Source organism: Rhinolophus ferrumequinum, chromosome 3 (genome assembly GCF_004115265.2).
Source record: "Rhinolophus ferrumequinum isolate MPI-CBG mRhiFer1 chromosome 3, mRhiFer1_v1.p, whole genome shotgun sequence".
NCBI classification, from domain to species: domain Eukaryota; kingdom Metazoa; phylum Chordata; class Mammalia; order Chiroptera; family Rhinolophidae; genus Rhinolophus; species Rhinolophus ferrumequinum.
In genome coordinates this window covers 3647099-3672921 of record NC_046286.1, presented here as the reverse complement: position 1 = coordinate 3672921, position 25823 = coordinate 3647099, and the positions used below count along the sequence as shown (strand labels likewise).

The 25823-nt window shown below is 51.2% G+C and overlaps 4 protein-coding genes across 12 annotated transcripts; all 4 read left to right on the top strand.

Annotated features, from left to right (window-relative positions):
* Positions 1-3678: 3678 nt before the first annotated feature.
* Positions 3679-5896, top strand: SMIM40 (small integral membrane protein 40). The gene is made up of 2 exons (XM_033097397.1): positions 3679-3974; positions 5846-5896. The coding sequence occupies exon 1, from the start codon at positions 3693-3695 to the stop codon at positions 3933-3935; it is 243 nt and encodes an 80-aa protein (XP_032953288.1). The 5' UTR covers positions 3679-3692; the 3' UTR covers positions 3936-3974; positions 5846-5896.
* Positions 5897-6642: 746 nt separating this feature from the next.
* DAXX (death domain associated protein) lies at positions 6643-11313 on the top strand. Of its 9 annotated transcripts, XM_033097321.1 has the most exons (9): positions 6897-7073; positions 7700-7704; positions 7990-8176; positions 8331-9162; positions 9274-9488; positions 9644-9872; positions 10032-10506; positions 10648-10870; positions 11076-11313. In XM_033097321.1, the coding sequence occupies exons 1-9, from the start codon at positions 7026-7028 to the stop codon at positions 11133-11135; spliced, it is 2274 nt and encodes a 757-aa protein (XP_032953212.1). In that variant the 5' UTR covers positions 6897-7025; the 3' UTR covers positions 11136-11313. The 9 variants fall into 9 exon arrangements, with proteins under 9 accessions (XP_032953155.1, XP_032953203.1, XP_032953164.1 ...); XM_033097264.1 differs by lacking the exons at positions 6897-7073; positions 7700-7704 and adding an exon at positions 6643-6773 and having other exon boundaries at positions 7921-8176; positions 11076-11135; XM_033097312.1 differs by lacking the exon at positions 7700-7704 and having other exon boundaries at positions 6895-7082; positions 7921-8176; positions 8529-9162.
* Positions 11314-11936: 623 nt separating this feature from the next.
* Positions 11937-15270, top strand: ZBTB22 (zinc finger and BTB domain containing 22). Its single transcript, XM_033097334.1, has 2 exons — positions 11937-12023; positions 12703-15270. Exon 2 carries the CDS (start codon positions 12772-12774, stop codon positions 14677-14679), a length of 1908 nt encoding a protein of 635 aa, XP_032953225.1. The 5' UTR covers positions 11937-12023; positions 12703-12771; the 3' UTR covers positions 14680-15270.
* A 126-nt stretch (positions 15271-15396) lies between these two features.
* Positions 15397-25719, top strand: TAPBP (TAP binding protein). The gene is made up of 8 exons (XM_033097359.1): positions 15397-15673; positions 15825-15995; positions 16228-16488; positions 22045-22443; positions 22839-23180; positions 23263-23352; positions 23465-23499; positions 24631-25719. The coding sequence occupies exons 1-8, from the start codon at positions 15637-15639 to the stop codon at positions 24640-24642; spliced, it is 1347 nt and encodes a 448-aa protein (XP_032953250.1). The 5' UTR covers positions 15397-15636; the 3' UTR covers positions 24643-25719.
* Positions 25720-25823: the final 104 nt, after the last annotated feature.

The following is a 25823-nucleotide window of genomic DNA, read 5'->3' as shown; positions in this document are numbered from 1 at the left end:
AGATCAAAATTATGAACAATAAAATGGCAATAGCTACATATCTATCAGCAATTACTTTCAATGTAAATGGATTAAATGCTCCACTCAAAAGATATAGGAGGGCTGAATGGATAAGAAAGCAACACCCCTTCTACAATATATGCTGCCTACAAGAGACTCACTTCAGACTGAACGATACACACAGACGGACCGTAAAGGGATGGAAAAGGATATTTCATGAAAACAGAAACAAAAAATGTACAAAAAATGCTGGAATAGCAATAATTATACCAGACAAAACAGACTTTAAAACAAAAGCTAGGGCCGGCCCGGTGGCTCAGGCGGTTAGAGCTCCATGCTCCTAACTCTGAAGGCTGCCGGTTCGATTCCCACATGGGCCAGTGGGCTCTCAACCACAAGGTTGCTGGTTCAATTCCTCGAGTCCCGCAAGGGATGGTGGGCTCTGCCCCCTGCAACTAAAATTGAACACGGCATCTTGAGCTGAGCTGCCGCTGAGCTCCCGGATGGCTCAGTTGGTTGGAGCGTGTCCTCTCAACCACAAAGTTGCCGGTTCGACTCCCACAAGGGATGGTGGGCTGTGCCCCCTGCAACTAGCAATGGCAACTGGACCTGGAGCTGAGCTGCGCCCTCCACAACTAAGATTGAAAGGACAATAAGTTGACTTGGAAAAAAGTCCTGGAAGTACACATTGTTCCCCAATAAAGTCCTGTTCCTCTTTCCCAATAAAATCTTTAAAAAAGAAAAAAAAAAAAAAAACAAAGGCTAGGGGCAGCTGGGTGGCTCAGGTGGTTGGAGTGCTGTGCTCCTCACACCGAGGCCACCAGTTCGCTTCCCACATGGGCCAGTGAGCTGCCCCTGTACAGCTAAGACTGTGAACAATGGCTCGACCTAGAACTGGGCTGACGTGGGCTGCCATGAGCTGCCATGAGCAGCCAACCAATGGCGGGTGACTGACTGCCTCAGCCGGGCAGAGTGCAATGCTCATAATACCAACAAGGGCCAGGGGGCTGCATTCTCCACAACTAGTCTGAGAACAGCTTGAATCGGAGTTGGGAGGTGGGGAGCATAAGGAAAAGGGAAGGGGAAAAAAAGGCTATAATAAGAGACAATGAAGGACTCAGTAATCCCACTTCAGGGTATTTATCTGAAGAAATCCAAATGCTACTTCAAGGGGACATGTGCATCCATATATTCATTGCAGCATTGTTTACAATGGCCATGATGTGGAAGTAGCCTGGATGTCTTGTCGATAGAAGAATGGAAAAAGAGGAAGTGGTATATATATACAACAGAATATTGCTCGGCCATGGAAGGGCATATGTTCTCGACATCTGCAGCGACATGGATGGACCTAGAGGGTACCGTGCTGAGTGGAGTGAGTCAGACAGTGGAAGACAGATGCAATGTGATTTCGCTTATATGTGGAATCTAAAAAACAAAATAACAACTAGGCTAATCAGGGGGATCATTTCTTAAATTATATAAATATCTAATCATATGCTGTACACCTGAAATTAGTATAAAATAATATTGAATGTCAAATGTAATTGAAAATTTTAAAAAGGGGAGAAAAGGTGAAGGGGAATAAGAGGTCCAAATTTCCAGGTATAAATAAAACAAGTCTGGGATGTAATGTACAGCATAGGGAATATAGTCAATAATATTGCGATAGCATTGTACGGAGTCAGATGGTTGTTGGACTTATCACAGTGATCACTTCTTTAGGTAAATAAATGTTGAATAACTATGGTGTACACCTGAAACTAATGTAATATTCTATGTTAGCTATATTTTAATAAAAATCTTTAAAAAATAAGAATTCTGTGAGGAAAGAAGTTTCCTCAATTTTATAAAAAACTGAAAAAAAGATCAGGTGATTTGCCCAAGGGCACGGTCACACAACTGTAAAAGATAAACTGAGGGAGCATTTGAGATCTTACTGCTTGGCACTTGTTGTCCATTTTGGCTCAAGTAAACTCTTATGAAAAATACTTTGAAAAAAGATAAACTGAGGCATACTAAAAACTTTAATTTTGTTTGAGCAAAAATCCATTCAATTAGTGCAACACCAAGCCAGAAGTGGTTATGAGTGTTCCTCAGACATGACTCAGAGTAAGTGTGGAAGCGGAGAAAGGAAGTTATTTGACTGGCTATAGCTTAAAGCCTCGTTGAGACATTTAGACAAAGGCTGTCATGACATCAGAGTGTTAAAGAACAAAAATTCAACCGAGTAAATTTAAAGACCTAATTGCCTCTATTCAATGATTCATGAATCAGGGAGCACCCCAAGTAGTAAATAGAAAGATGCTCCCAGGAGCCGGACAAATGTAAAGCTTTTATAGAAAGAAATAGGGGGAGGGGAGAACAAGGAAGTTAAAAGAGTGGATTATTTCAAAGTCACCTTCTCTTAGGGCAAAGCAAGGAGTCTCATCAGGTAGATTACCTCCCTACTTTGACTAGGAAATTCCAGACTGATTGGTTTAAAATTCCATTCCTGGGCAAGTCTGAAACTGCAATTAGGTTAGCAGTATGTCTTGGTGGGGATTAGCAAAAATGACTCCATTTTGGGCCAGTTTCTTTTTAATAAGAGCCCCCTCAGTCTAATGGCCTTTTGTTTAATTAATTTAACACAACTAATAAATAATTATTAGTTCGGACCCTGATCTAGGCTTTTTAAGTCATTATGTGAACCCCCCCCTTCTCCGAGGCAGCAGCAAACTATAACATGAGTCGATTCTAAAAGAATTGTGACATCTTTTGTGCTGTTTAGGGTAAACAGGTCTCCCCAAGTAGACATGGCCTTCCTATTAACCTCAAAATGAAATTTCAGTAAGAGACCCTAAAATCTCCAGATATGAAGCCCACTCTCACAAACACTGCTTCCTCTGCGTTCCACCCCACCAGCACCATGGGACCCCAGATCTCCATAAGGGCTTTGATTTCCCTCACATACCTTCAGGCCAGTGCCTGGGGAACAGGGTCAAGAAAAAGCTTTCACCCCTTGCTCTAAGACAATCTCTTGGAGGACATTTCTCAGCAACTCTCAGACCAGGACCTCCCACAGAAAAATCTCACTCTTCATTATTATTGCCCCAACAGTTAAATCTCAATCATAAACCCTTGCCCCACTGACCAATCATGGTGTTTCTCTCTCTCTCTCTCTCTCTCTTTTTTTTAATAAACCTCCCCTTCCTTGGGTTCTTGCAGCTGCTTGTCCCCCACCAGCCTTGGTTAAGAGAGTCCCGCCCCCACCCCAATTACCCACTGTAAAGCTGGAATGGCCTTTAGATCTTTGACTGACAGCAGCTCACAGTAGCATACTAGGTCCACTTGTTCATGCTCTATCTGTGGTGGCCCAAGCCCTTGAGCCTTGAGCCTAGAGACCCAGAATGACTTGGGCAGCTCCAGCTTCATGTCTGTATGTTGGGCCTTCAGTTTCCAAAACAAAATTATAATGCTGGACAGACTTTAGGAATTATTTTGTCCAGTCCATTCACATTGCATTGGATAATTACATGATTGTTCCAAAAGCTCAGAAGCTCTACTCTCCTTTCTCTCTCGGGTGGGGGAATTAGGGTCAAACCAGGCAGGTGAAGGACTTGCCCCACCACGCCCCTTAATCCTGGCATTGCTGAGCAAGGGCTTCCAGCCTAGCCTCCCTGATCCAGCCAGCTGTCAGACTGTAGGTTACAATGGCAGAGGAGGAGGGTGACATGGATGAGGACGATGTGTTCCTGGCTTTTGCCCAGGGTCCTCCTCCTTCCAGGGGTCCCCTACGTCGGGCCTTAGACAAGGCCTTCTTTATCTTCCTGGCCTTCTTTCTGACACTACTACTGCTGGAGGCTCTTTATAAGCTGCTGTGGCCACTACCATGGGCAAAGTTTGGGCACTGGCTCTTGAGGTCACCTCAGAAAGAGGAGGAACTCGAATTGTGACCACCTTTCCTATAAACATCCTCTTACTCTGCCACAGAGGTGAGAGGGGAGGTGGGGGAAATGGGACTGTTGGGGGCTGTGGAGGGGACACCTAGAGAGGTTAGAGCAGCTGTCTTAAAATTTCGTCACCTATACTCTAGGAAATAATTTTGAACAGGTTTATACTCCTCAGGTTTATATTTCTCAGTAAGCATCTAAAAATTTTCATCATAATTAAAAATTGTTTCAAGGATGTAATTCCTGGCATATTGAAAATATTTACATTTTAAAATAAAACATTTAATCACTCTTTTGAATGTCCAGAAGAACTGAAATATCAGAGTGATTTGATACCTACTATCATCCATTTAAAAATACATAAATAAGCTCTTAACAATTGGGAATCATTCCTTTTCTCTTTTCTCCTTGAACTCCCATTACCATTCCCCTTCCCCAGAGACAATTTTATGCTTTTATACTTAAAAGTCTGAGATGAAAAATATTTTTCTTTCTTATGATCAAAACTCGTTTTTCCCCCTCTTCCTCCACTTTCCCAGCCCCATTCCAGTTCAAGCCGCTGTTTCTCAGTGTAGTTGTGTAGGACAGAGCTCCCTGGCCCATGCTGCTATTATGAACCTTGCGCTCCCCCGGCTGAGGCAGTGGATCGCCAGTCCTCAGTTGGCTGCTCACAGCAGCTCATGGCAGACCTCGCCGGCTGGCTGCCAGCCACTCCTGGCAACACTGCTGGCCAGCGCCTGGCAGCACACGGTAGCCCACCGCTGCTCATGGCAGCTTACGTCAACCTCTGGGTGCTCACAGCTGCCCAGCTCCAGGGAGAGCTGTTTTTCACAATCTTAGCTGTAGAGGGCGCAGCTCATTGGCCCATGTGGGAATCCACCGGCCACCTGAACTGTTGACCTGAGCACTAGAAGGACCAGTGCTCCAACCACCCGAGCCACCGGGCTGGGCCTGCCCAAAACTCTAGTTTTTAAAAAAATTTCTTCAGGGTTATCATTACAATTATTATGAGAGCAGAACCGATCAAATGGCATGAAGATTGTACACATTTTTATAATTGTTAAAAAATTTTTAAATGTTTTTAATGAGATAGACGAGGTGGTGTTTATGGTGCCTTAATGAAAGAAGTTGGCTACATAGCTCTTTATTTGACACTAGGTAAGACTGTCTCCAGATTTCAGGGTTGAAAACTATACTTTTTTTTTTTTTTTAAGAGGGAGAAAGTCTACTGTAAAAGGGTAAAGGAAGAAAAAGAACCTCTAGGGCCGGCCTGGTGGGTCAGGCGGTTGGAGCTCTGTGTTCCTAAAGCCCAGGCTGCCAGTTCAATTCCCACATGGGCCAGTGGACTCTCAACCACAAAGTTGCCAGTTGGACTCCTGCAAGGGATGATGGGCTGCGCCCCCTGCAACTAACAATAGCAACTGGACCTGGAGCTGAACTGCGCCCTCCACAACTAAGACTGAAAGGACAACAACTTGACTTGGAAAAAATCCTGAAAGTACACACTGTTCCCCAATAAAGTCCTGTTCCCCAATAAAATCTTAAAATGAAAAAGAAAAGAAAAGAAAGAAAAAGAAAAAGAACCTCTATTGTAGGTATTTATTCAGGAGAAATTTTGGGAAAGCTGAGGATCTGGAAATTAAATCTCTAACATCTCCCAAGTCCAAGTGCTCTTTGGGGAGTTTTCATTTTCCCCAGTTTGAAGACTGTAGGTTTAGACGACTGGAAAGAAGAGATGTGAGATTAATGGAAGGGAGCGTTTGAGGTTCTGGGACTCTGAGGCTTGGACGTGTAGGGACCGCGGAGATCCTAGAAAGTGATAAGATGCTCACCACTTGTGGAATGCTCAAGGATGTAGAGGGGAGCAACTCAGCCATTGGAACAGTCTTAGCCTCTCCGGTTTCCCCCAGAAGCTCACCTTTGGACCCAGCCTTGCCTCCATGAGTCCCTCCAGCCTCCCTAAAAGTGGGCGAGGTGGGATGCGGGTGAGGCGGGCGTCAAAGTCTGTGTCTTCTCTGTTCGTTCTTTCCTCAGCTCTCCCAGAGAAAGAAGAGGAGACGAGACCCGCGGTATTTTCCGAGCCTCATTTCATCTTACAGCCCTTACAGTGGCAATTCGCAGAGATTCTTCTTAACTCCCTTCCGCCTCCCCATATCGCCACTCCTTAGGCCCCGAAGCTCCCGGACAAAGCACGTCTTCTGGGTCATGACTACCTGAGCCTCAGGGACCCCCTTCAGAAAAGTACGGAGAATCACGTAGGTGCCACCTGCTTGGTTGGTAATTAGTCTGTGGTGAAGCTTGAAAAGCAAAACAACAATCGTAATAATAACAATAACACATTGTGTGGGGCGTTGTAATTATTTGTGTGCAAGTGTTTTGATGTCACGAACACCTGGATTCAAAACACTTGGAGACGCCAGGATGTAAGAAGCTGCTGGACAGCGGCAAGGGAGTGCGCAGCCCAAAGACGGGAAGGGGCAAGCGCCGTGGAGTAAGCCGTGGAGACGGGTACCTGGCAGGTAGGAAAGCAACGCGGGAAGGCTGGTCAATAGCCCATCGAAAGGAAAAGGTTTTATTTCCCTCGTGAGAGGTTTCCGCCCTTTCGTGCACCAGTGCGTAGCCTTGGAGGGCCCAATTCCTCAGCGGCCGTTTTCCGTTCCCCCCTTCCCTACTTGGAAAGGTGGCTCAGTCCTCCCGGCACGCGCCTAGCCGGCGGTTGGGCGGGAGGCAGGAAGTTTCTGATTCGCGGAGTCGCAGAAGCGCTGGGTGGAAAGACATCCACTGGCGGAGCTCTGGAGTCGGGGCTGAGTCAACGCCGTACGGCAAAATGACGGCCCCCAGGTACTTAGGGAAGCGCCGCGGGGATAAGCTCGCCTCCTACAGGTCGGGCGGAAGGGAGCCGCATACAATGTAGGAAGCTCCAGAAACGTTCGGGGATCGGACCTATTGTCACTTCCGGCCACAGGGGGAGGTGGGGGGGGGACTGGGTTCCGTACGAGAATATGGCGCTTAGGTTACTGGAGGCGGAAACTCTGCGGCTTCCGGTCCAGCATCGGGCCTGCGGTGGGAGGGGGAAGGAAGGCGGAGGTAACCATGCGAGCTTCTGATATCTGCGGTGAGAGTCGTTTGGAGAGGCCGTTTGTTTCTGAGGTGGGGCCCGGACTGTGCGGGGGTCGAAGGTGGGGGTGGGGATGTCGAGGGAGAGGTGTTGGGGAGTCCCGGGCGCTGAGTCTGAGGGGCAAGCTTTCTTTCCTATCCCTGAAGGGGAGTGGGGCGGGTGGGGCCTGAACTGGGGGAGGGGGACTTGGCGGGAAGCTCATCTAGGGGAAGAGGCCGGACTTAGGCTTGGGATCCGAGAGGAATCGGGCGAGCCCAGTGCGGGGCTCACGAGCGGTTACAGGTCACCGAGAGTATGAGGAAAATTAGGGTGGGGTGAGAGGGAAGGGTCTTGAGGTGAAATACCTCCAACCTGACTCCCCGGTTTGAGACCCTTCGGCGGGTGGAATCTGAGATACATTACAAGGGGTGAATGTATGGTTGAGAGGGAACCTTCTTCGCCTCAGAGTCTAGAAGTTGGGGAGATCCTTCAGGATGGGGTGAGGGTGTGGGTTTGACGTGTTTGAGAGCCAATGGTGGCGCTGACGGGTGTAGCACCTGTGCGAGGTGAAATCTGGAGTGCAGTGTGGGAGGTGGTGGCCCGGAGGCTGGGAGGAAAAGGCAGTTTGCCAACTAAGACAAATAGTGGAGAATGGAAACTGAAAGACCAGATGTCGTGGATATGGGGAGTGGAGCTGGGGTGGGGACTTGAGGTCGCAGGTGGTTTGGGGCCCCAGAAAACATGGTGCTAATGGTTGCTGAAGACAGGCAGTGAGGACACTGTTGGGCAGGGCTGGGTGTTACTGAAACCCAAGAACACTGAAAAATGTGTGAGCTGAAGGGATGGGGCTATGCTGGAGGGGCTCTTTCTAAGGCCCCCGTCCCCTTCCAGCAGGAAATACGAAATCCCCAACACTTCCTCCCTCCGGGGGATTTGATCCCCCATGGCTACCGCTAACAGCATCATTGTGCTGGATGATGATGACGAAGATGAAGCTGCTCAGCCAGGGCCCTCTCACCCACCCCCCAATCCGGCCTCACCCCAGGCAGAAGCCCCTGGCTCCTCCCAGCCCCATGGGGCTGGAGGAAGCAGTAGTTCGGGCGGCAAGAAATGCTACAAGTTGGAGAATGAGAAGCTGTTTGAAGAGGTGAGCTTTAGGGGAGAAGATTCTTGTACCCCAGGGAGGGGGTGGCTCACTGGCTCTCCTGTCCTTTTTTCCCCCACTAATCCCGCCATGCCTTCTTTCTCTCAACCCCCTCCCTTGTCTCTTTCCCCCTCCCTTCTTCCCCTGAACCCTCCAGTTCCTTGAACTGTGTAAGGCGCAGACAGCAGACCACCCTGACGTGGTCCCGTTCCTTTGTAAACGGCAGCAGCGTGCCCACTCTCTGTTTTTGGCCTCAGCGGAGTTTTACAACATCCTCTCTCGGGTCCTGTCTCGGGCCCAGAGCAGGCCAGCTAAGCTCTATGTCCACATTAACGAGCTCTGCACTGTTCTCAAGGCTCACTCAGCCAAGAAAAAGCTGAACCTGGCCCCTGCTGCCACCACCTCTGGCGAGCCCTCTGGGAGTAACCCTCCCACAGACACCTCCACGGATGCCACAAATGCCGAGGCCACTGGCTCTGAGGCCCCAAGGACCCGTGGTTCCCGGCGGCAGATCCAGCGTTTGGAGCAACTGCTAGCAATCTATGTGGCAGAGATTCAGAGGCTGCAGGAAAAAGAGCTGGATCTCAAAGAATTGGATGACCCAGACTCCACATACTTGCAGGAGGCAAGGTTGAAACGGAAGCTAATCCGACTCTTTGGGCGGCTGTGTGAACTGAAAGACTGCTCTTCACTGACAGGCCGGGTCATAGAGCAGCGCATTCCCTACCGTGGGACTCGCTACCCAGAGGTTAACAGGCGCATCGAACGGCTCATCAACAAGCCGGGGCCTGATGCCTTCCCTGACTATGGAGATGTGTTGCGGGCTGTAGAGAAGGCAGCTGCCCGCCACAGCCTTGGCCTCCCCCGACAGCAGCTCCAGCTCATGGCTCAGGATGCTTTCCGAGACGTGGGCGTCAGGTTACAGGAGCGACGCCACCTTGATCTCATCTACAACTTTGGCTGTCACCTCACAGATGACTATACACCAGGTAGGGATTAGTGATGCCCATCAATAACCCTTGTGTATATCAGGTGTGTGGTAGAGGGGGCATCTCTCTAGTCCCTTCTTCTAGGGTTTGACTTCATATCTTTCCACATAGGCGTTGACCCCGCACTGTCAGATCCTGCCCTAGCCCGGCGCCTGCGGGAAAACCGGAGCTTAGCTATGAGCCGGCTGGATGAAGTCATCTCCAAATATGCGATGATGCAAGACAAGAGTGAGGAGGGCGAGAGACAGAAGAGAAGAGCCCGGCTCCCCCAAGCCACCTCTTCCCATTCTGTGGACCCCCCCAAAGGCTCCTTGGATTCTGGTGAGGTATGGAAGGGATCTACCCTTCAGAGACACCTTGTCCTTCCCCTGCACTGGCCAGCAGGGACTCCACGGTGACCCATGGGGGAGTGTGCGGAAGGAACACAGAACCAGACCCTCTGGGGCAAGGGATTCATTAGAGAAAGTCCTTTGTCCCCCAGGGCCCTAGTGGAATGGCATCCCAGGAGTGCCCTACCACCTTCAAGGTTGAGACCGAGGACGAAGATGAGGAAAGTGATGAAGAAGAGGAGGAGGAGGAAGAGGAGGAGGAGGAGGAGGAGGAGGAGGAGGAGGAGGAAGAGGTCACAGATTCTGAAGAGGAGGAGGACTTGGAACAGACGCAGGAAGGTCAGGGGGATGAAGAGGAGGAGGAGGAAGAGGAGGAAGCAGGTATGACAAGGAAAATCTCACTGCTAGTTCCATCTACTCTGTTGGGAATGGGCCACCTGTTTGAGACCCTTCCCTTCCTCCTCTCACTCCTAGTGTCTTCTCAGCGTATTCTTTCCTCTAGTTCTTTTGCTACCCTTCCCCTCTTTTCTTCTTTTCCAGGTAATGATGGAGACAAGAGCCCCATGTCCCCACCACAGATCTCCACTGAAAAGAACCTGGAACCTAGCAAAGGGGTCAACAGGTCTTCAGGGGAGCAGCAAAACGAAGGACTCATAGTGTCACCATCTTCACCTTCAGAGGAGCCCCCGGCCCCCTCCAGTATAGATGCTGAAAGCAATGGAGAATACCTCAAGGAGTTGCCTGCGGAGAAAGAGAGCCCGGTGTCTCAGGTCTTTGAGCTAGAGATTGAAGCCTTGACTGTGGATACCCCCCCTTCCCTTGGGGAGGGGGACATTTCCTCTTCCAGGAAGCAAACAGAGGACCCCCTCACCACTGTCTTGGAGAATGGAGCAGTCATGGTGACCTCCACTTCCTTCAATGGAGGTGTCTCTCCTCACACCTGGGGAGATTCCAGTCCTCCCTGCAAGAAATCTCGGAAGGAGGGACAAACAGGAGCAGGGCCATTAGAAGACAGGTAAGGACAGGAGGCAGAAGGAAGCCACTGCGGGATCGCAGGGGGCTTTCTGAGAGGAGTATTAGGGAACTGAGTCTGCGGGGGAGGCCAGACCCTCCCCTTCCAGCCTCAGGCGCCCTACATGTATGTTTGTGTCCCTAGCTATGTGGAAGGGCAAAGGGCAGTCCCCGAGAAGACTGGGAAGAAAATCTGTACCCTGCCCAGCCCACCTTCCCCCTTGGCTTCCATGGGCCCCGTTGCTGACTCCTCAACAAGGGTGGACTCTCCTAGCCATGGCCTGGTGACCAGCTCCCTGTGTAGCCCGTCTCCAGCCCGGGTGTCCCTCGTCGCTCAGTCACAACCCGCCCAGCCTGGTACTTACAAGGTAAGAGGGGGAGGCTGTCTCTCTTGGCTTGGCTCTCTTTCAGTGTCTGCTCCGGTTCGGGTGTTCTGCCTGAATGCTGCCTCTCGCACAGCCTCTCCTTTTCCACACCCCAGCCTTCCGGCCGCCGAGGCCCTCCGGCCGCCGAGGCCCTCCGCCGCTGCTCGCTTTCCGGACCTCTCTGACTCTGTCTCTCACTCCCTTGCAGATGAGCGTGGCCACACAGTGCGACCCAGAGGAGATCATCGTGCTCTCAGACTCTGACTAGCCGCCTCCCCACCAGCTGCCTCCACAGTGTTGCGATAGTATTTGGAGGATTGTGGGAAACATGACTGAGGAAGGGAAGGACTGAGTTAACCCTCTTTTGGTGGTGTTTCTTTAGGGGAAAAAACAAACAAGTTTTACACAGAAACATTAATAAACAATAAAGTTCTTTTCTTATTGTATCCCTGTCTTCTTTGTCCTTCTGCTCTCACTGATTGGCACCAGCTGCTCTCTGGCTCCGGTTAGCCCGGCCCGGGGATAGCCTTGAACCTGGCCTAGCCTGCCCTTAGCCCGTCTCTCGTGGAGTTTCCTCGCCCTCAGGTTTTCCCCTTGCCCATTGCCAGGCGCTACAAAAATGTGTTTCAGCCTCCCGAACGCGCTTTACTTTCTCACTTCGAGCGGTAGGAGTAAAAAGGCCAATCAGGGGCCGACTCAAGGTTATTCGGCCAATCCAGGCCCAGAGGCAGGGGGCGGGGTGTCAGGGGGACTGTTAGAAGCTGGGAGACTAGGGCGGTTAGATCCCACAAACCCGCTGTTGGCCACAGCTCCAAGGCCGAGACCCTTCGCCAGTGGGAAGAGGCAGGCTTACAGAATTAAAGAGGAATGAGTGCTTCGGCCAAACCAAGTCCTGAGTCCTCAGCGGCGGAAGAGACCTGGTACCTTTAAGGTGGAACGAGGCGACTCTTTTTTAAAGGAGAAGTGGCCGAGTCGGCAGAGTATTGCCCAGCGGAACGGGCGGGGTGCCCGCCTGTGCCTTTAAAGCCGGAGGGGCGGGAGGCGGAGCGGAGGCGGAGGGTGGAGGGAGTCGGCGCAAGATGGCGGCGGGAGGGGCCCAGGCTGCGGCTCTAGCGGCCGAGTGAGGGGCGGGGGGGGCCCGGGGGCGCGCGGCCCGGTAAGCGGGGACGCGCGGGGTTGGGGGGCACCTTCCGGGTGGGAGAGGAGGTCGAAGTAGCTCTTGGGGCGGAGCAGAGGGGGGCGGGGTCCGGTGTGGGCGGGGGTAGACAAGAGGCGGAGCCGGAGATGCCACAGGGGGCGGGTCTTGAAATGGGGCGGGGCCAAAAGGGGCTGGGGGCGGGTCTTGACGGGGACTAGGCTGGAGATAAGCGGGGGGCAAAAGGGGGCCTAGAGAGCCGAGGAGCCTAGCCTAAAGGGATTTGGGGAGAGGGTGGTTTTCCGTACCAGAGCAGACCTGCCCCCTCCCACGAAAAGGGTGCAAAACACCAAAAATGTAAATTTTGGAAAGTCAGGCCCTCAGGCAAATGGGGAATTCCCAGGAGAGGCACCTTACTCCCGAAGAACAGCTATTTCTCTAATCTCCAAGAAAAGAGCACTACATTTGGAGTCAGGGCACCTGTGTTTGCTGGGGCTGGCACTTGCTGGCTTTGTGATCATAAATAATCTCTTAATCTTTCTTAGCCTCAGCTTTCTCATCTGTCAGATGGAGTTCAGAGGAATATCTCCGTCACAGTATTGTGGGGAGTTACTCAGATAATGGGTGTGAACGTGTTTTTAAACTGTAAAGGGCTGTTTCATTATGAGATGTTATCATTCTTCTCTTTTTTTCTTCCCAGAGACCCCCCCGGCCGCCCTCCTCCTTCCCTTGCTCCTGTGGCTGGGGGGGTACCCCCTCCCTCCACACCATGGAGCCATCTCCTCTGTCTCCAAGTGGGGCAGCTGTCCCTCTGCCTCTGACGCTGGCCCCGCCCCCACTACCCCTGCCTGCAGCTGCAGTGGTACATGTGTCCTTCCCTGAGGTAACCAGTGCCCTCCTGGAATCCCTCAATCAGCAGCGGCTACAGGGCCAGCTCTGCGATGTGTCCATCCGAGTGCAGGGCCGGGAGTTCAGGGCTCATCGTGCTGTCCTGGCTGCCTCCTCCCCTTACTTCCACGACCAGGTTCTGCTCAAGGGCATGACCTCCATCTCGCTGCCCAGCGTCATGGACCCAGGCGCCTTCGAGACTGTCTTGGCTTCAGCTTATACTGGCCGCCTCAGCATGGCTGCTGCTGACATTGTCAACTTCCTCACAGTGGGTTCTGTGCTCCAGATGTGGCACATTGTGGATAAATGCACTGAACTCCTTCGTGAAGGCCGGGCCTCGGCCACCAGTGCCACCATCACCACTGCTGCAGCCACCTCAGTCACTGTCCCTGGTGCTGGGGTCCCGTCAGGGAGTGGGGGCACCGTGGCCCCTGCCACCATGGGCTCGGTGCGTTCTCATGCTTCCAGTAGGGCCAGTGAGAATCAGTCCCCCAGCAGCAGCAACTACTTCAGCCCCCGAGAGTCCACTGATTTCTCATCTTCCTCCCAAGAGGCTTTTGCAGCTTCTGCAGTGGGCAGTGGGGAACGTCGAGGAGGTGGCTCTGTATTCCCAGCCCCTGTGGTTGGAAGTGGGGGAGCTACCTCTGGGAAGCTGCTGCTGGAGGCAGATGAGCTGTGTGATGACGGTGGGGACGGGAGGGGTGCAGTGGTCCCTGGGTCTGGGCTCCGGCGGCCCACCTACGCACCCCCCAGCATCATGCCACAGAAACACTGGGTATATGTGAAGCAGGGTAGAAACTGCCCAGCACCAGCGTCCTTGGTTCCCCAAGACCAAGATCTGGAAGAGGATGAGGAGGAGGAAGACCTGGTGTTGACCTGCGAGGATGATGAAGATGAAGAGCTAGGGGGTGGCTCTGGGGTTCCAGCGGGAGGAGGACCTGAGTCGACCCTTAGCATAAGCAATGTCCGGACCCTGAGTGAGCCTCCAGACAAGGGAGAGGAGCAGGTCAATTTCTGTGAGTCCTCCAATGACTTTGGCCCATATGAGGGTGGGGGTCCTGGGGCAGGGCTTGATGAGTCAGGGGGGCCGACCCCTTCCTCCTATGCCCCTTCCCACCCACCCCGGCCCCTGCTTCCTGTGGACATGCAGGGCAACCAGATCCTGGTCTTCCCATCGTCTTCATCCTCCTCCTCTTCACAGGCTCCAGGCCAGCCACCAGGGAACCAAGCTGAACACGGGGCAGTGGCCCTGGGGGGCACATCCGCAGGGGGCCTGGGCATGCAGGGTGGCTCTGTTGGGACCCCTGGAGGAACAGGCAGCGGGGATGGGAATAAGATCTTTCTGTGCCACTGCGGGAAGGCCTTCTCGCACAAGAGCATGCGAGATCGTCATGTGAACATGCACCTCAACCTGCGGCCCTTTGACTGCCCCGTGTGCAACAAAAAGTTCAAGATGAAGCACCACCTGACCGAGCACATGAAGACGCACACAGGCCTCAAACCCTACGAGTGTGGCGTCTGCGCCAAGAAGTTCATGTGGCGAGACAGCTTCATGCGCCACCGAGGACACTGTGAGCGCAGGCACCGCCTGGGCGGGGGCGGACCCGGACCCGGACTCGGGGGGCCCACCGGACCATTCGTGCCAATCAAGAGAGAGTCCCCCGGGGTGGGCGGGGGCAACAGCGACGAGGCGAGTGGGGCCATGCCCCCCTCCAGCCGTCCGGTCTGGTCCCCACCCAGCGTCCACAAAGTGGAGATGGGCTTCAGTGGCGGCGGAGGAGCAACCTGAAGGGGTTGCTGAGGTAGCTTTCAGGGAAGAGGACGTAGGGAGCACGAGTCAGGGTGCTGTGGCCCCTAGGTCATCTCCCACCACAGCTACCGTCTTCCTTGTATCTATGGACTTGTATATATTCTGGAAGGCGAAACACACTGCGCCATCGACCACCCCTTTCTACTCCTCAGTACCTCCCCCTTAAAGTGTCCCCGGAACTAAACCCTTCCTTTCCCTCAGATGGGTCCACTGAAGCCCCAGCTCCAGAGGAGGGCGCATGTGGTGGGGGGAGGGAGAGGGCGCCTGTTGAGCATTCTGGAGTCACAGGGTCAAGGGTCAGGTGGTGTAGTCTGTACCTGAAGTCTGTGTTTGTGTTGTTTTGGGGACCAGGCCTTTGAGCCCCATCCTAGTCCTACAACCCACTTCGCTCCTCCCCAGGATGTGCCCCTTATTTCTACCCTAAAACCTCTTCCCTGTTCTTGGGGCCCTCAACTCTATTCTCTATGGGGAGGGAGCGGAGACGGGGAGGGAGTAAGTCGTAGGAGTACAAGGTTTTTATTTTAAATCTTATTTTTTTTAAATGGTGATTAAAATATTTATTGGTCATTTCACTTGGCTTCACGACAACCCCTATGTGTTTGCTGGGGACCTGGCACAGGTGGGGGAAGGCGGAGTAATGGTTCTCGAATGAGTGGATTCTACGGGGAGGAGACGGAAGGGGGAGCCTGGGGAGCGCTCTGGGGCTCGGCGGTGCTGGGTAGTCCTGGCGGACTGGGCGCGACTGAGGTCCGCAGACCAGAACTGGAGTGGATGTTCCGGGATCCCTTCCCCAGCCGTGGGGGAAGCACCTGCCTCCCACGCGCCCTCACCTAACCAGAGCGGGGATTTCCTCGGCCCCTCCTGCTGCCCTTGTTTCGAGAAAGTAAAAGTGAAAGCAGGAAGACGAGGCTTCGGGGCTGAGGAGATCGCGGCGCCATGAAGGCCCTCTTCCTACTCCTCGCTCTGGCTTTGGGTGAGCGAACCCCGCGACTCTCTGCCCTGGAAGAGAACGGGAGAAGCGCGGGGAGGTGACCGGGTCCGCGCCCAATGCCGGGCGCGGGTGGGGAGAGGATCGGGTCACCTGACTTCCAAGCCGCCTCCTCACTCGCGCCCCTCTCCCCCAGGCCTGGGGACCACCGTCTCGGCGGGACCCGCGGTGATAGAGTGCTGGCTCGTGGAGGACGCAGGCGGGGGCCGCCTGTCCAAGAGACCCGCTGCATTGCTGCTGCGTCAAGGCCCAGGGGGACTACCTCCCCGGCCGGACCTCGACCCCGAGCTCTACCTCAAAGTGCATGGTGAGTCTTCCCGGACTCATCCCCAAGTCAGTCGCCTCCACCAAAACGTTCTCCTATTTAGGTCGCGCAGTGACCTCGGGCCTCGGTTTCCTCCTCTGTAAAATGAGTCTGGATTACCTCTAAATTTCTCCCTACGGATAGCCTGTGCATTTGAAATTCCCTGGACGCTGCCCTTCCCACCCCTTTCTTGGCAGTGACTCTACACCTGCAACCCCCTTCTCCGTACTTGCAGACCCCGCGGGCGCCCTCCAGGCTGCCTTCAGGCGGTACCCCCGGAGCGCCCCCGCACCACACTGCGAGATGAGCCGCTACGTCCCGCTCCCCGCGTCAGCGAATTGGGCCAAGGGCCTGTCCCCAGAGCAGAATTGCCCGCGGTCCCTGGACGGGACTTGGCTTATGGTCAGCATGTCCAGCCCGATCCTCGGCGTTTCCAGCCTCATGCGACCACAGTCCGAGCCTCAGCAGGAAACTGCACCCATCACCATGGCAACAGGTAGCTGGGGAGGAGGAGTGGAAATGAATGGGAGGATTCTAAGAGTCACGATCAACCGGCGACTGCTTTGTGGACTTGAACGAGTCATTTCCCCAATCGGAGTTCAGTTTCCTTATTTGTAAAGCGAGTGGATTTGACTAAAAGGAAACAAGCTACTTCTACCGCTTCTTCTAGCCCTTGACCAGTTTTAAAAAACAACCCGGAGGTTTAAGGGTGGGGCTTCGTGGTGTTTCTAAAGGCGGAGCTTTGGAGAGAGGCGGGGTTTCCAGACACCAGACCTTGAGAAAGTTGTGAGGCAGCGCTGTTGGGAAAGGCTCAGAAGCGGGAATTTTGTTCTTCTGTCCTCCCAGATCTATTTCTTACTAGGCACCTCTTCCTTTGCGGTTCACCCTGTGTCAAAACCAGACTGAGCCACACCTGCGCCACGTCCGGTGCTGCGGCCGCCCGCAAAGCAAAGCCTAGTGCTCTAGTGCGTTGACCTTCCTGACAGCCCATGCCCTATGGCGCGTGGGGATCCGCTGACTTTGTGGTCACCAAATGGTGCCCTCGGTGGGCGAAAGGGATACAGCGGGAGACCAGATGGTCCCCTTTTCAACGACCCCTTATTGCATCAGGCAACAGGGTTTGAGACCCAGGGGTCCGGCAATTGGCTGGGCTGGGTCTCCAGGAGGGAGGGGGCGGACAAACCAAGAATGGGGAAGATCTGACTGGTATATCTGGGAGCTCACCCTGCTCGCAGAGGAGGGTGGGAAGATATGAGTGGAGTCCTTAGCTCCCCTTAGTTTTGGGAGCTCACCCTGCTCGCAGAGGAGGGTGGGAAGATATGAGTGGAGTCCTTAGCTCCCCTTAGTTTTGTGAGATTTTTATGTAATGTTTTTTTGTATGTTTTTATGTATGTTTATGTATGATTTTTATGTATGTTGTTTATGTAAACAACACAGCCTGACCGTCAAGTCAACCCGTGTAACCATGCACCCTCCCTTCCCCAGTACGTCCTCCGTGGACACCCTGCTCACTGAGCGAGAATCACCGCGGGACCAGGCAAACAGACTCAGTACCCACCCCGCAATACTCACCTCTGCCTACACCTTCATTTTTACTCCCCAAGCCCCACCCTGGGCAGGGTCAGAAGCAAACTGCCTTTGGGTACAGTAGCTCTCTCCGGAGGCTACTGGCTTCATCGAGGTGGGGGTGAGAATGTCCTTTTCTCTCTGAGTCTGTTTTTCCAGTTGTAAAATGTGGAAGCTATTCCCCATCTGCCTTTCCCTTGTGGTGACTATCAAGGGAGCTAGGTTGTTAATTTATGCGCTGAGCCAATAAATATTTATCAGCATCAAGAACAAATTAGGGCCCAGTAGTTCTCAGTGCAGGCTGCACGTTAGAATCCTCTTGGAAGTTTCTAAATACACTGAAACCTGAGTCCCCCTTCGGGCAAGTTAAACCAGAATCTCTGGGATGGCCCTGGGCCCCTTAAGGATCACAGAAGTGATCAGATGTAGATCCTGATGTGTCATGGATAATTGTAGAGTAGAAAGCCACTTGGGCCCTGAAAAAAGTTGCAGTCTGGGGAGTGCCCAGGACTTTGCATGTCACAGACCACTGGAGATAAAAACTAGCTGCGGTGCTCAGTGTTCCTTTTCAAGCATTTCTGCTTGATAAGGGACACAAAATTAAAAATAGAATCTTTGCAGGGTCACAGATCATTGATAATTTTCTTAATATACATTTATACATTATTTATCAAATACTTGAAAATGTTAACAAATATACCTTATTAACATACTTTATGTGTATGATATTTAATTCTCACCATTCTTGTAAAACACTGTTATGGAAAGTTTCAAAGATACACTGCAGGAGAGAGAATAATGTAATGGACCCCATATATCTATCACCCACTTGTATAGTTATTGCATTTTACAAAATTGTTTCACCTGTCCTCCCACAACCTTCTTTCCTTTTTTTTTTTTTTGAAGTGTTTTAAAGAAGATCCCAGGGATCATATTATTTTACTCCTAAGTAATTCAGAAAGTATCTTAATTAAATAAGGACTTAAAAAAACCCAATACCATTATCACACCTAACAAAACAAACAATAATTCCTTAATATTAATTTCCAGCCCTTATTAAAAATTTTCCAGTTGTCTCAATGATGTTATTTTACAGTTTATTTGCAGTTTATTTGATTCAAATCAGAATCAAAACCAGGTCCATATATTATATTTGGTTGTTGTATTTACTTGCTCTGCCGTAACAAAATATCATAGACTGGGTCGCTTAAACAACAGACGTTTATTTTCTCACAGCCCTGGAGACTAGAAGTCCAAGATCATGTCCAAGATCAAGGTGCTAGCAGGTTTGGTGTCCGATGAGAGCTCTCCCCTTATGTTTGTGTCCTCACAGGAGGAAAGACAGACAGCTCCAGTGTTTCTTTTCTTATAAGGGCACCAGCTCTATCAGATTAGGACCCTGCCTTTATGGCTTCGTTTAACCTTTCTTACCTCCTCACAGCCCGTCTCCAAATATAGTCACATTGTGGATTAAGGCGTCAATATGTGAATTTGGGAAATGGGGAGATCACAGACCATGAAAGTTTTGTCTCTTAAATCTCTTTTATTATATAATTGCCTCCCCGCTGATGCTATTGATTTGTTATTTGTTCTATAGAATTTCCCACGTTCTATATTTGCCCAATTGTTTCCTCACTGAGTCATTTCCCTTGTTCTTTTTTCCTCTGTATTTCTTATAAATTGGTAGAGGCTTGACTAGATTTGAGTTTAAACATTTTTCAGTAATACTTTATAATAGTTGCTATCATTCCCTTTTTTTTTTTTAACAGAAAAGCAAAAACCTATACAATACAAGCTGCAAAAACAGATAGAAATTTCCTTACTATTCTGGCCCTGCTGTATTTACACTTGTATTTTTATGGCGTCCAGTTTGTGGGCTTCAGGTCTAAAGTTGCTTCAATAACCCACCCATACTAAAGAGCACTGTTAGCTTAAGGGGTAAACTGTAAAACCTCTAGGTTTTGCTTACTGTGTATAACAATTCCAAAGTATGTTTCTGAGTTTTGATAAATTAAGTGACATTGCCTAATTTTTTTACTCTGATGAACAAAAACAATCCATGGTGTTGAGAAAAGTTTAACCTTGTATGCCTCAGAAACTAAGATTAAAAATCAATACACATGATCACAAGAGAAAAAAATATTACTTCCACCTGGAGGACCCAGATATTTTGGGGAGGAAGTAACAGTGGAGCTAACCTTGAAGGACATGGAGTATTTAGATGTTTGGGAGGAAATGGGGAAGGACACTGAAACTGGAGGAACTTTATGACCAAAGCAAAGAAATGCCCATTGATTAGTTTCTGCCAGGAAAGGGATTCTGTGTAGCTTGTTCTTAGGGTGCAAGAGAAGTCTGGAAAGTTGGGTTGGGAGTTAAATTATCAATTACCCTGAAAGCTGGCCTTCATTGATGAACCATCAGAAGTTTTTTTGTGTGTGTAAGCACTATTTTTCCAAAGAGCCTGTTATTTTACTTGATTCTTACCCCCCTCCCCTTTTTCCACCTCCCCCCGCCCCCTCACTCCAGTTCCAGCTGTTGTTTCTCAGTCTAGTTGTGTAGGACACAGCCCCCTGGCCCATGCAGGTATTATGAGCCTTGCACTCCTCCCAGCTGAGGCAGTCGGTCACCGGCTGCTCAGGGCAGCCCACGGCAGCCCAGGGCAGTCCATGCCCACCTCGGCAGCCCAGCTCCAGGGAGAGCTGTTGTTCACAGTCTTAGCTGTAGAGGGACAGTGATCCAACTGCCTGAGCCACTGGGCCGGCCTGTTACTTATTCTTACAAAAGGTAGGCAAGGACCAGGTCATTGGACTAATGAGGAAAATATAGATTCAACGATTTTCCCAAGATATCCAGTCGACGATGATGATGATGATAGTAATGAAAATAGTAACAGCTAACATTTATCAAGCGTTTTCTATATGCCAGGTCCCTGTTCTAAGCACTTTATAGGCATAATCTCACTTATTCTTCTCAGCAACCATAAGAATTACATACTGATATTATCCCCATGTCACACATGAAAAAGTCTGAGACTCAGAGCAGTTAGGTAACTTGCCCGAGGACACACATCTAGCTCCCTGAACTGCTGGTTTCCAAGGTAGCAGGGATTTTTAAACAGGCAAGTGACTGGATCAGACTTGTAGCCACACTGGCTACAGTGTGAGGGATGAATTGAAGGAGAGAGACACTGAGGATGGGGAGACCAGAGAGGGGGCTATTGTAATTGTCCAAATGTACATTGATGAGAACTTGAGTTGGAAACAGGTGAGATCTATTAGGACCTGGTGGGGCTAGCACAGAGCATGTTATAGTCGACAATTTCCTCATCTGTCTCCCATATTAACCTGTAAGCAATCTGAGGGCAGGCACTGCCCATCTTGTTCACTAGTCTGTCCTCTACTTTAAACATCCTAAGTGTTCAATAAATATTAGCTGAATGAATGAATTAGAGGAAGGAGTCTTGTGACTCCCAAGTGTTTGCCTTTAGTGTCTGGGGGACAGGTGGTGATCACTCACCAAGGCAGGAAGGATGGGCTTTGGAACAGGGTGGGGGGTGTTGCAGAGATGCTATAGTTGGGCAGGCGCTTAGGTGTAATCACAGCAAAAGCTTTTGTAGACTTACTGTGTTCCAGGTACTGTTCCAAGTGCCTTTCATATGTAGGTGTCTTTGTTATCTAGAACCAGGAACTGAATAAATCTGGGTAGCAAAAGGGATTAAATAATTTAACCCTCACTACAACCGCATGAAATAGATACTATCACCATGTTTACTAGAATATAAGACCCGGTCTTATGTTAATTTTTGCTCCAGAAGACGCATTAGAGCTGATTGTCTGGCTAGGTCTTATTTTCGGGGAAACAGGGCATCATCAGTGTCATCTTTAGGAGATTAGGAAGGGGAGCCATGGAAAAGTGAAGCAACTGGCCCAAGGCCACATAAATAGCTTCTGAGCTGGGATTACCCCGGGCAGCCAGGCTCCAGGCGACATTGCCTCATTAGAGAATAGAGGTCTGTGTTCAGGTCTAGGCCAGAGCCATAACCGTTCAGGGTCAGGAAATAACCTGCATGGCACCATAGAACCAACAATCAGAGTCATCGTCCTCACCAACAAACCAAGAAAGCCTCGCTCCTGTAAGGGTGGTGCATGGAGACCGGACTGGTTCGGGCTGTGGCAGAAGTGCACTCACATCCCGCTGTCCCCAGAGCTTGAGCGGGCTGTGTTCAGAGCAGCCTGCAAGGGCTATACCTGCAAGGGCTCCATTACCTCTAGACCTTTCTGCTCAGCCTCAGTTACACTGGCCCCACCGGGTCCCAGAACAGGCGATTTGCAGGGAGGGCTGGGGATGGTGAGTCTCAGAAAAGGAGGTGTCCTCTGAGGGGTGGGAACATTGGACTTGAGTCCTCCCTATAACTCCATTTCTCTGTTTTTTTCTCCTTTCTTTCCTTCACGCCCCTCCCACCCTCTGCTCTCCCCATTTTCCTCAGTTGTGCTGACTGTCCTCACCCACACCCCCACCACTCAAGTCCAACTGGGAAAAGACGCTCTGCTGGATTTGAGCTTTGCCTACATGCCCCCCACTCCAGAGGCCACTACGTCTCTGGCCCCAGGTCCCCCTCCCTTTGGGCTGGAGTGGCGACACCAGCACCAGGGTAAGGGGCACCTGCTCCTGGCTGCAACTCCTGGGCTGGATGGGCAAATGCCAGCTGCCCGACATGGGGCAGTGGCATTTGCTGCTTGGGATGATAATGAGCCATGGGGTCCATGGACCGGAAATGGGACCCTCTGGCTGCCTGCAGTGAGGCCCTTCCAGGAGGGCGCCTATCTGGCCACCATACACCTGCCATACCTGCAAGGGCAGGTCACCCTGGAGCTTGCTGTGCAGAGTGAGTTGGGGGACACGGGTCCTCACGGGTAGAGGGGAGACATTATGGAGACACCATGATAGGGGAGGGATGGTGGAGAAGAGGATGTTGGGTGAGTGGGTGGAGATAGGTTGGGGTGTCTGGGAGTCAGAAGGGCAACGGATGGAGGATCCCTGGGAATCTGAGGGCTTTGGGGACGAAGGTTCTCAAATCTGAGGGGACAGGGATCCCTGAGAACTGAGGCGTTGGCATGAAGATTCCTGTGATGCACCAATGGGGAGATAGTGGGTTCCCCATCCTGAGAGAAGAAACCCAGACACTCTTCAGTTTTGGAGAAGCCAAAGGACAAACAGGGTCTCTGAGGGAGGACAATGTGGATTGATTCACCCCATGCTCTTTTCCTACTCTCTTCCCAGAGCCCCCCAAAGTATCCCTGATGCCAACACCTCTTGTATGGGCTGTGCCCGGGGAAGCACCCCCCGAGTTGCTCTGCCTCGTGTCCCATTTCTACCCCTCCGAGGGCCTGGAAGTGGAGTGGGAGCTCCGAGGAGGCCCAGAGGGCAGCTTTCAGAAGGCCCAGGGAAAGAGGTGGCTCTCAGCCTTGCGCCAACACTCTGACGGTTCTGTCAGTCTCTCCGGGCACCTGCAGCTGCCCCCGGTCACCTCTGCACAGCATGGGGCACGCTATGCCTGTCGTGTCCACCACCCCAGCCTGCCTGCCTTGGGGCGCAGTGCTGAAGTCACCCTGGAAGTGGCAGGTAAGAGCCAGGATAGAGAAGGGGGGTGGAGGGTACCTGAGAAGATACTCCAGAACTCACTCTTGCCCCTCCTACCCTCCAGGTCACTCTGGACCCTCCCTGGAGGATGGTGTAGGCCTCTTCCTGTCTGCTTTTCTGCTCCTGGGGCTCCTCAAGGCACTGGGCTGGGCAGGTGAGTGAGCCCCGCCCCCTCCACCTACAGACGCTCCCTGCCTCCTCCCAAAAGCCCGCCAGCCATCCTGCCAACCACGCCCCATCCCATCCCTTTCTGTCTCTCTCCACAGCTGCCTACCTGTCTGCTTCCAAGGAGTCAAAGAAGGTAAGAGCGCTTCACCTTAGCCTTATCTTTCCCTTCTCATTTCATGCCCTTCCCCCAACTCCTCACCCATGGAGGGAGCCTGCTGGCATGGTGGGCAGAACCTAGACTTGGAATTCACACAGACCTGGGTTAAACTCTGCTGCCTTGAATATGCTACTTAACCAATACCTCAGTTTCCTTGGGAATAGGGATAACAGCACTGTCCAATAGAAATGTAATGCAACCACATCTGTAAATTTAAATAATCTAGTAGTCACATTCAAAAGGTGTTGACGAAAGAAACGTCCAAACCTGTAGAGAATTTTTATGTTTATTTGAACCGAAACTGACAACAGTTACAGGGAAGCAAGATCTCAAATGCTCCATAGAATGAGTTTGCAGCTTCTTTGATGTACCTTAGGGAACTTAACGAAGGTTACCAGAAGGTGGGAGAAAGCAAGGTGGGAACTGGATTACAGGATAGTTAAAATTATTTGCTCTCTTAAGGGTCGTTACAGCTTATTTCAAAGGTGTGTTAACCTAGATGTACAGGAAAAATGGACCGGGCTTGCTTAAGGCAAAGATAAATCTTTTACTAAAGAAGTTATAAACCTGGGCCGTGACTACCCACCATGAGCTGCAGTTAGGAGCTTGTTATGATCGGGTCACCCTGGGAGGTTCCTTTCCGTAGAACTTTTTCGTCCTGAAAGGTAAAAAAGAAACAAGTAAATTTAATATACTTTATTTCATCTAATATACCCAAAATACTATTTCAGCATGTAATCAATATAAGAAATTCCAGTGTGTTTTTCTAAGTCTTCAAAAACAGGTGTCTATTTTAAATTGTCAGCACTTCTGACTGACCGCATTTCAAATACTCAGTAGACACGAGGGTGGTAGCTATCGCACCGAACAGTGGAGCCCTCAGAGGGCCGTTGGGAGGATGAAAGGAGATAGTGTATCTCCTTTGGCAGATGCAGGAGCAAAAAAACTCACCAGTGTCTGCCAGGCAGATAACACAGAAAATGTTAGCCCCATTCTTCTCCCACCCTCTGTACCCATGATGGTTCCTTTATCTCGGATTAACCATGAGCTCTTCACCAAGCTTTCTAAAACCTCAAATTCCTCACCTCATTTTTACTTCTTTTCCAGAAAGTACAGTGAGGGTACTCAACACCATGCTGGGGAGCCACCATCATCTCTGGCCTGAGCTGCTGCAGTAGCCCCCCCCCCCCCCCCCAGTATGCCATCACCTGCTTCTGCTCCTTCCCATCTCTCTCCACTGAATGGCTGGAATTCTTTTTTTTTCAAGACCCAAATCTACAGCATTCACGTTCTTAAGAGCTCTAGGGCAGTGGTTCTCAAAATTTTTATCTCAGGACATCTTAAAAATCAAGGACTCTAAAGAGATTTTGCTTATGTGGGTTATAAACTATTTATCATACTAGAACTTAAAACTGAGAAAAGTTCAAAGCAGAAGACACAAGCACACATTCCACTAGCTGTGAGGGTGATGTCAGTACACATGTACCTTCTGGAAAACTTCACTGTACGCTTTTAAGAGAATGGGCGTGAAAAAGACAAATAACATCTTCGCAGTGTTATGAAGAGACTTAACTTTGTATACCTAGTGCAATAGTCTCAGGGACCTCTGGGGCAGGGCCCACACCGGAAGAACCGGTGCTCCAGAGGCCAAATCCATTCTTGCTCTTGGAATATGCATTTCCGACGATGGTGCCACTGCTTGACCTCTTCCACCCCTCTCAATGCTCGTCACACGGACCGCTATTCCTCTCCTCCAGTGGCCTCCCACCCTCCCGTTGGGTCCCAGAACTCTGCTCCTTCTGCCGGGTTCGCACTCGCTCTCCCTGGGGTCCAAATCAGGTCAGCCTCGTCATTCCCCTCAGACCCCCGCGTGTCCCTCTAGTGCGGTTCACCATGCTTGTATTGAAGTGATTGTGCGAGTCGTTGTTAAAGCCCGTCTCCCCTTCTGGACTCGCAGCTCCTCGAAGGCAAGAACCCGCGCCCGCAGTGGGCCTAGCGCCCACTGGAGGGCGCTCAGTGGAAGAAATTACAGAATGTTTTTGGTCCTAAATATTCAAAAACAGACGTGGGGTCAAATAAGTACAGGACGAAGGAAGCGGCGGCTCAACGGAGGGGCCTTCGAGGGGCTGGACGGTGGGCCAGACCGGCAGGGGGAGCGGGCTTGGTCCGATGGGAATAAAGTTGTGTTCCAGTGCTTCCAACGGGTGTCTCATTTCTACCCCAGGCTCCCCTTTCTAAGCACAATGACTCCACCAATCACCTCCGGTCCCTTCCAATTTCCCCGACCTCCCGGCGAAACC

Coding starts and splice junctions, on each gene's coding strand:
- SMIM40 (XM_033097397.1), top strand. CDS start 3,693: ATGGCAGAGGAGGAGGGTGACATGGATGAGGACGATGTGTTCCTGGCT.
- DAXX (XM_033097321.1), top strand. CDS start 7,026: ATGCGAGCTTCTGATATCTGCGGTGAGAGTCGTTTGGAGAGGCCGTTT. Junction 9,163..9,273: donor CACAGATGACTATACACCAG/GTAGGGATTAGT, acceptor CTTTCCACATAG/GCGTTGACCCCGCACTGTCA. Junction 10,871..11,075: donor CCCAGCCTGGTACTTACAAG/GTAAGAGGGGGA, acceptor ACTCCCTTGCAG/ATGAGCGTGGCCACACAGTG.
- ZBTB22 (XM_033097334.1), top strand. CDS start 12,772: ATGGAGCCATCTCCTCTGTCTCCAAGTGGGGCAGCTGTCCCTCTGCCT.
- TAPBP (XM_033097359.1), top strand. CDS start 15,637: ATGAAGGCCCTCTTCCTACTCCTCGCTCTGGCTTTGG. Junction 16,489..22,044: donor ACCCATCACCATGGCAACAG/GTAGCTGGGGAG, acceptor CATTTTCCTCAG/TTGTGCTGACTGTCCTCACC. Junction 22,444..22,838: donor CCTGGAGCTTGCTGTGCAGA/GTGAGTTGGGGG, acceptor CTCTCTTCCCAG/AGCCCCCCAAAGTATCCCTG.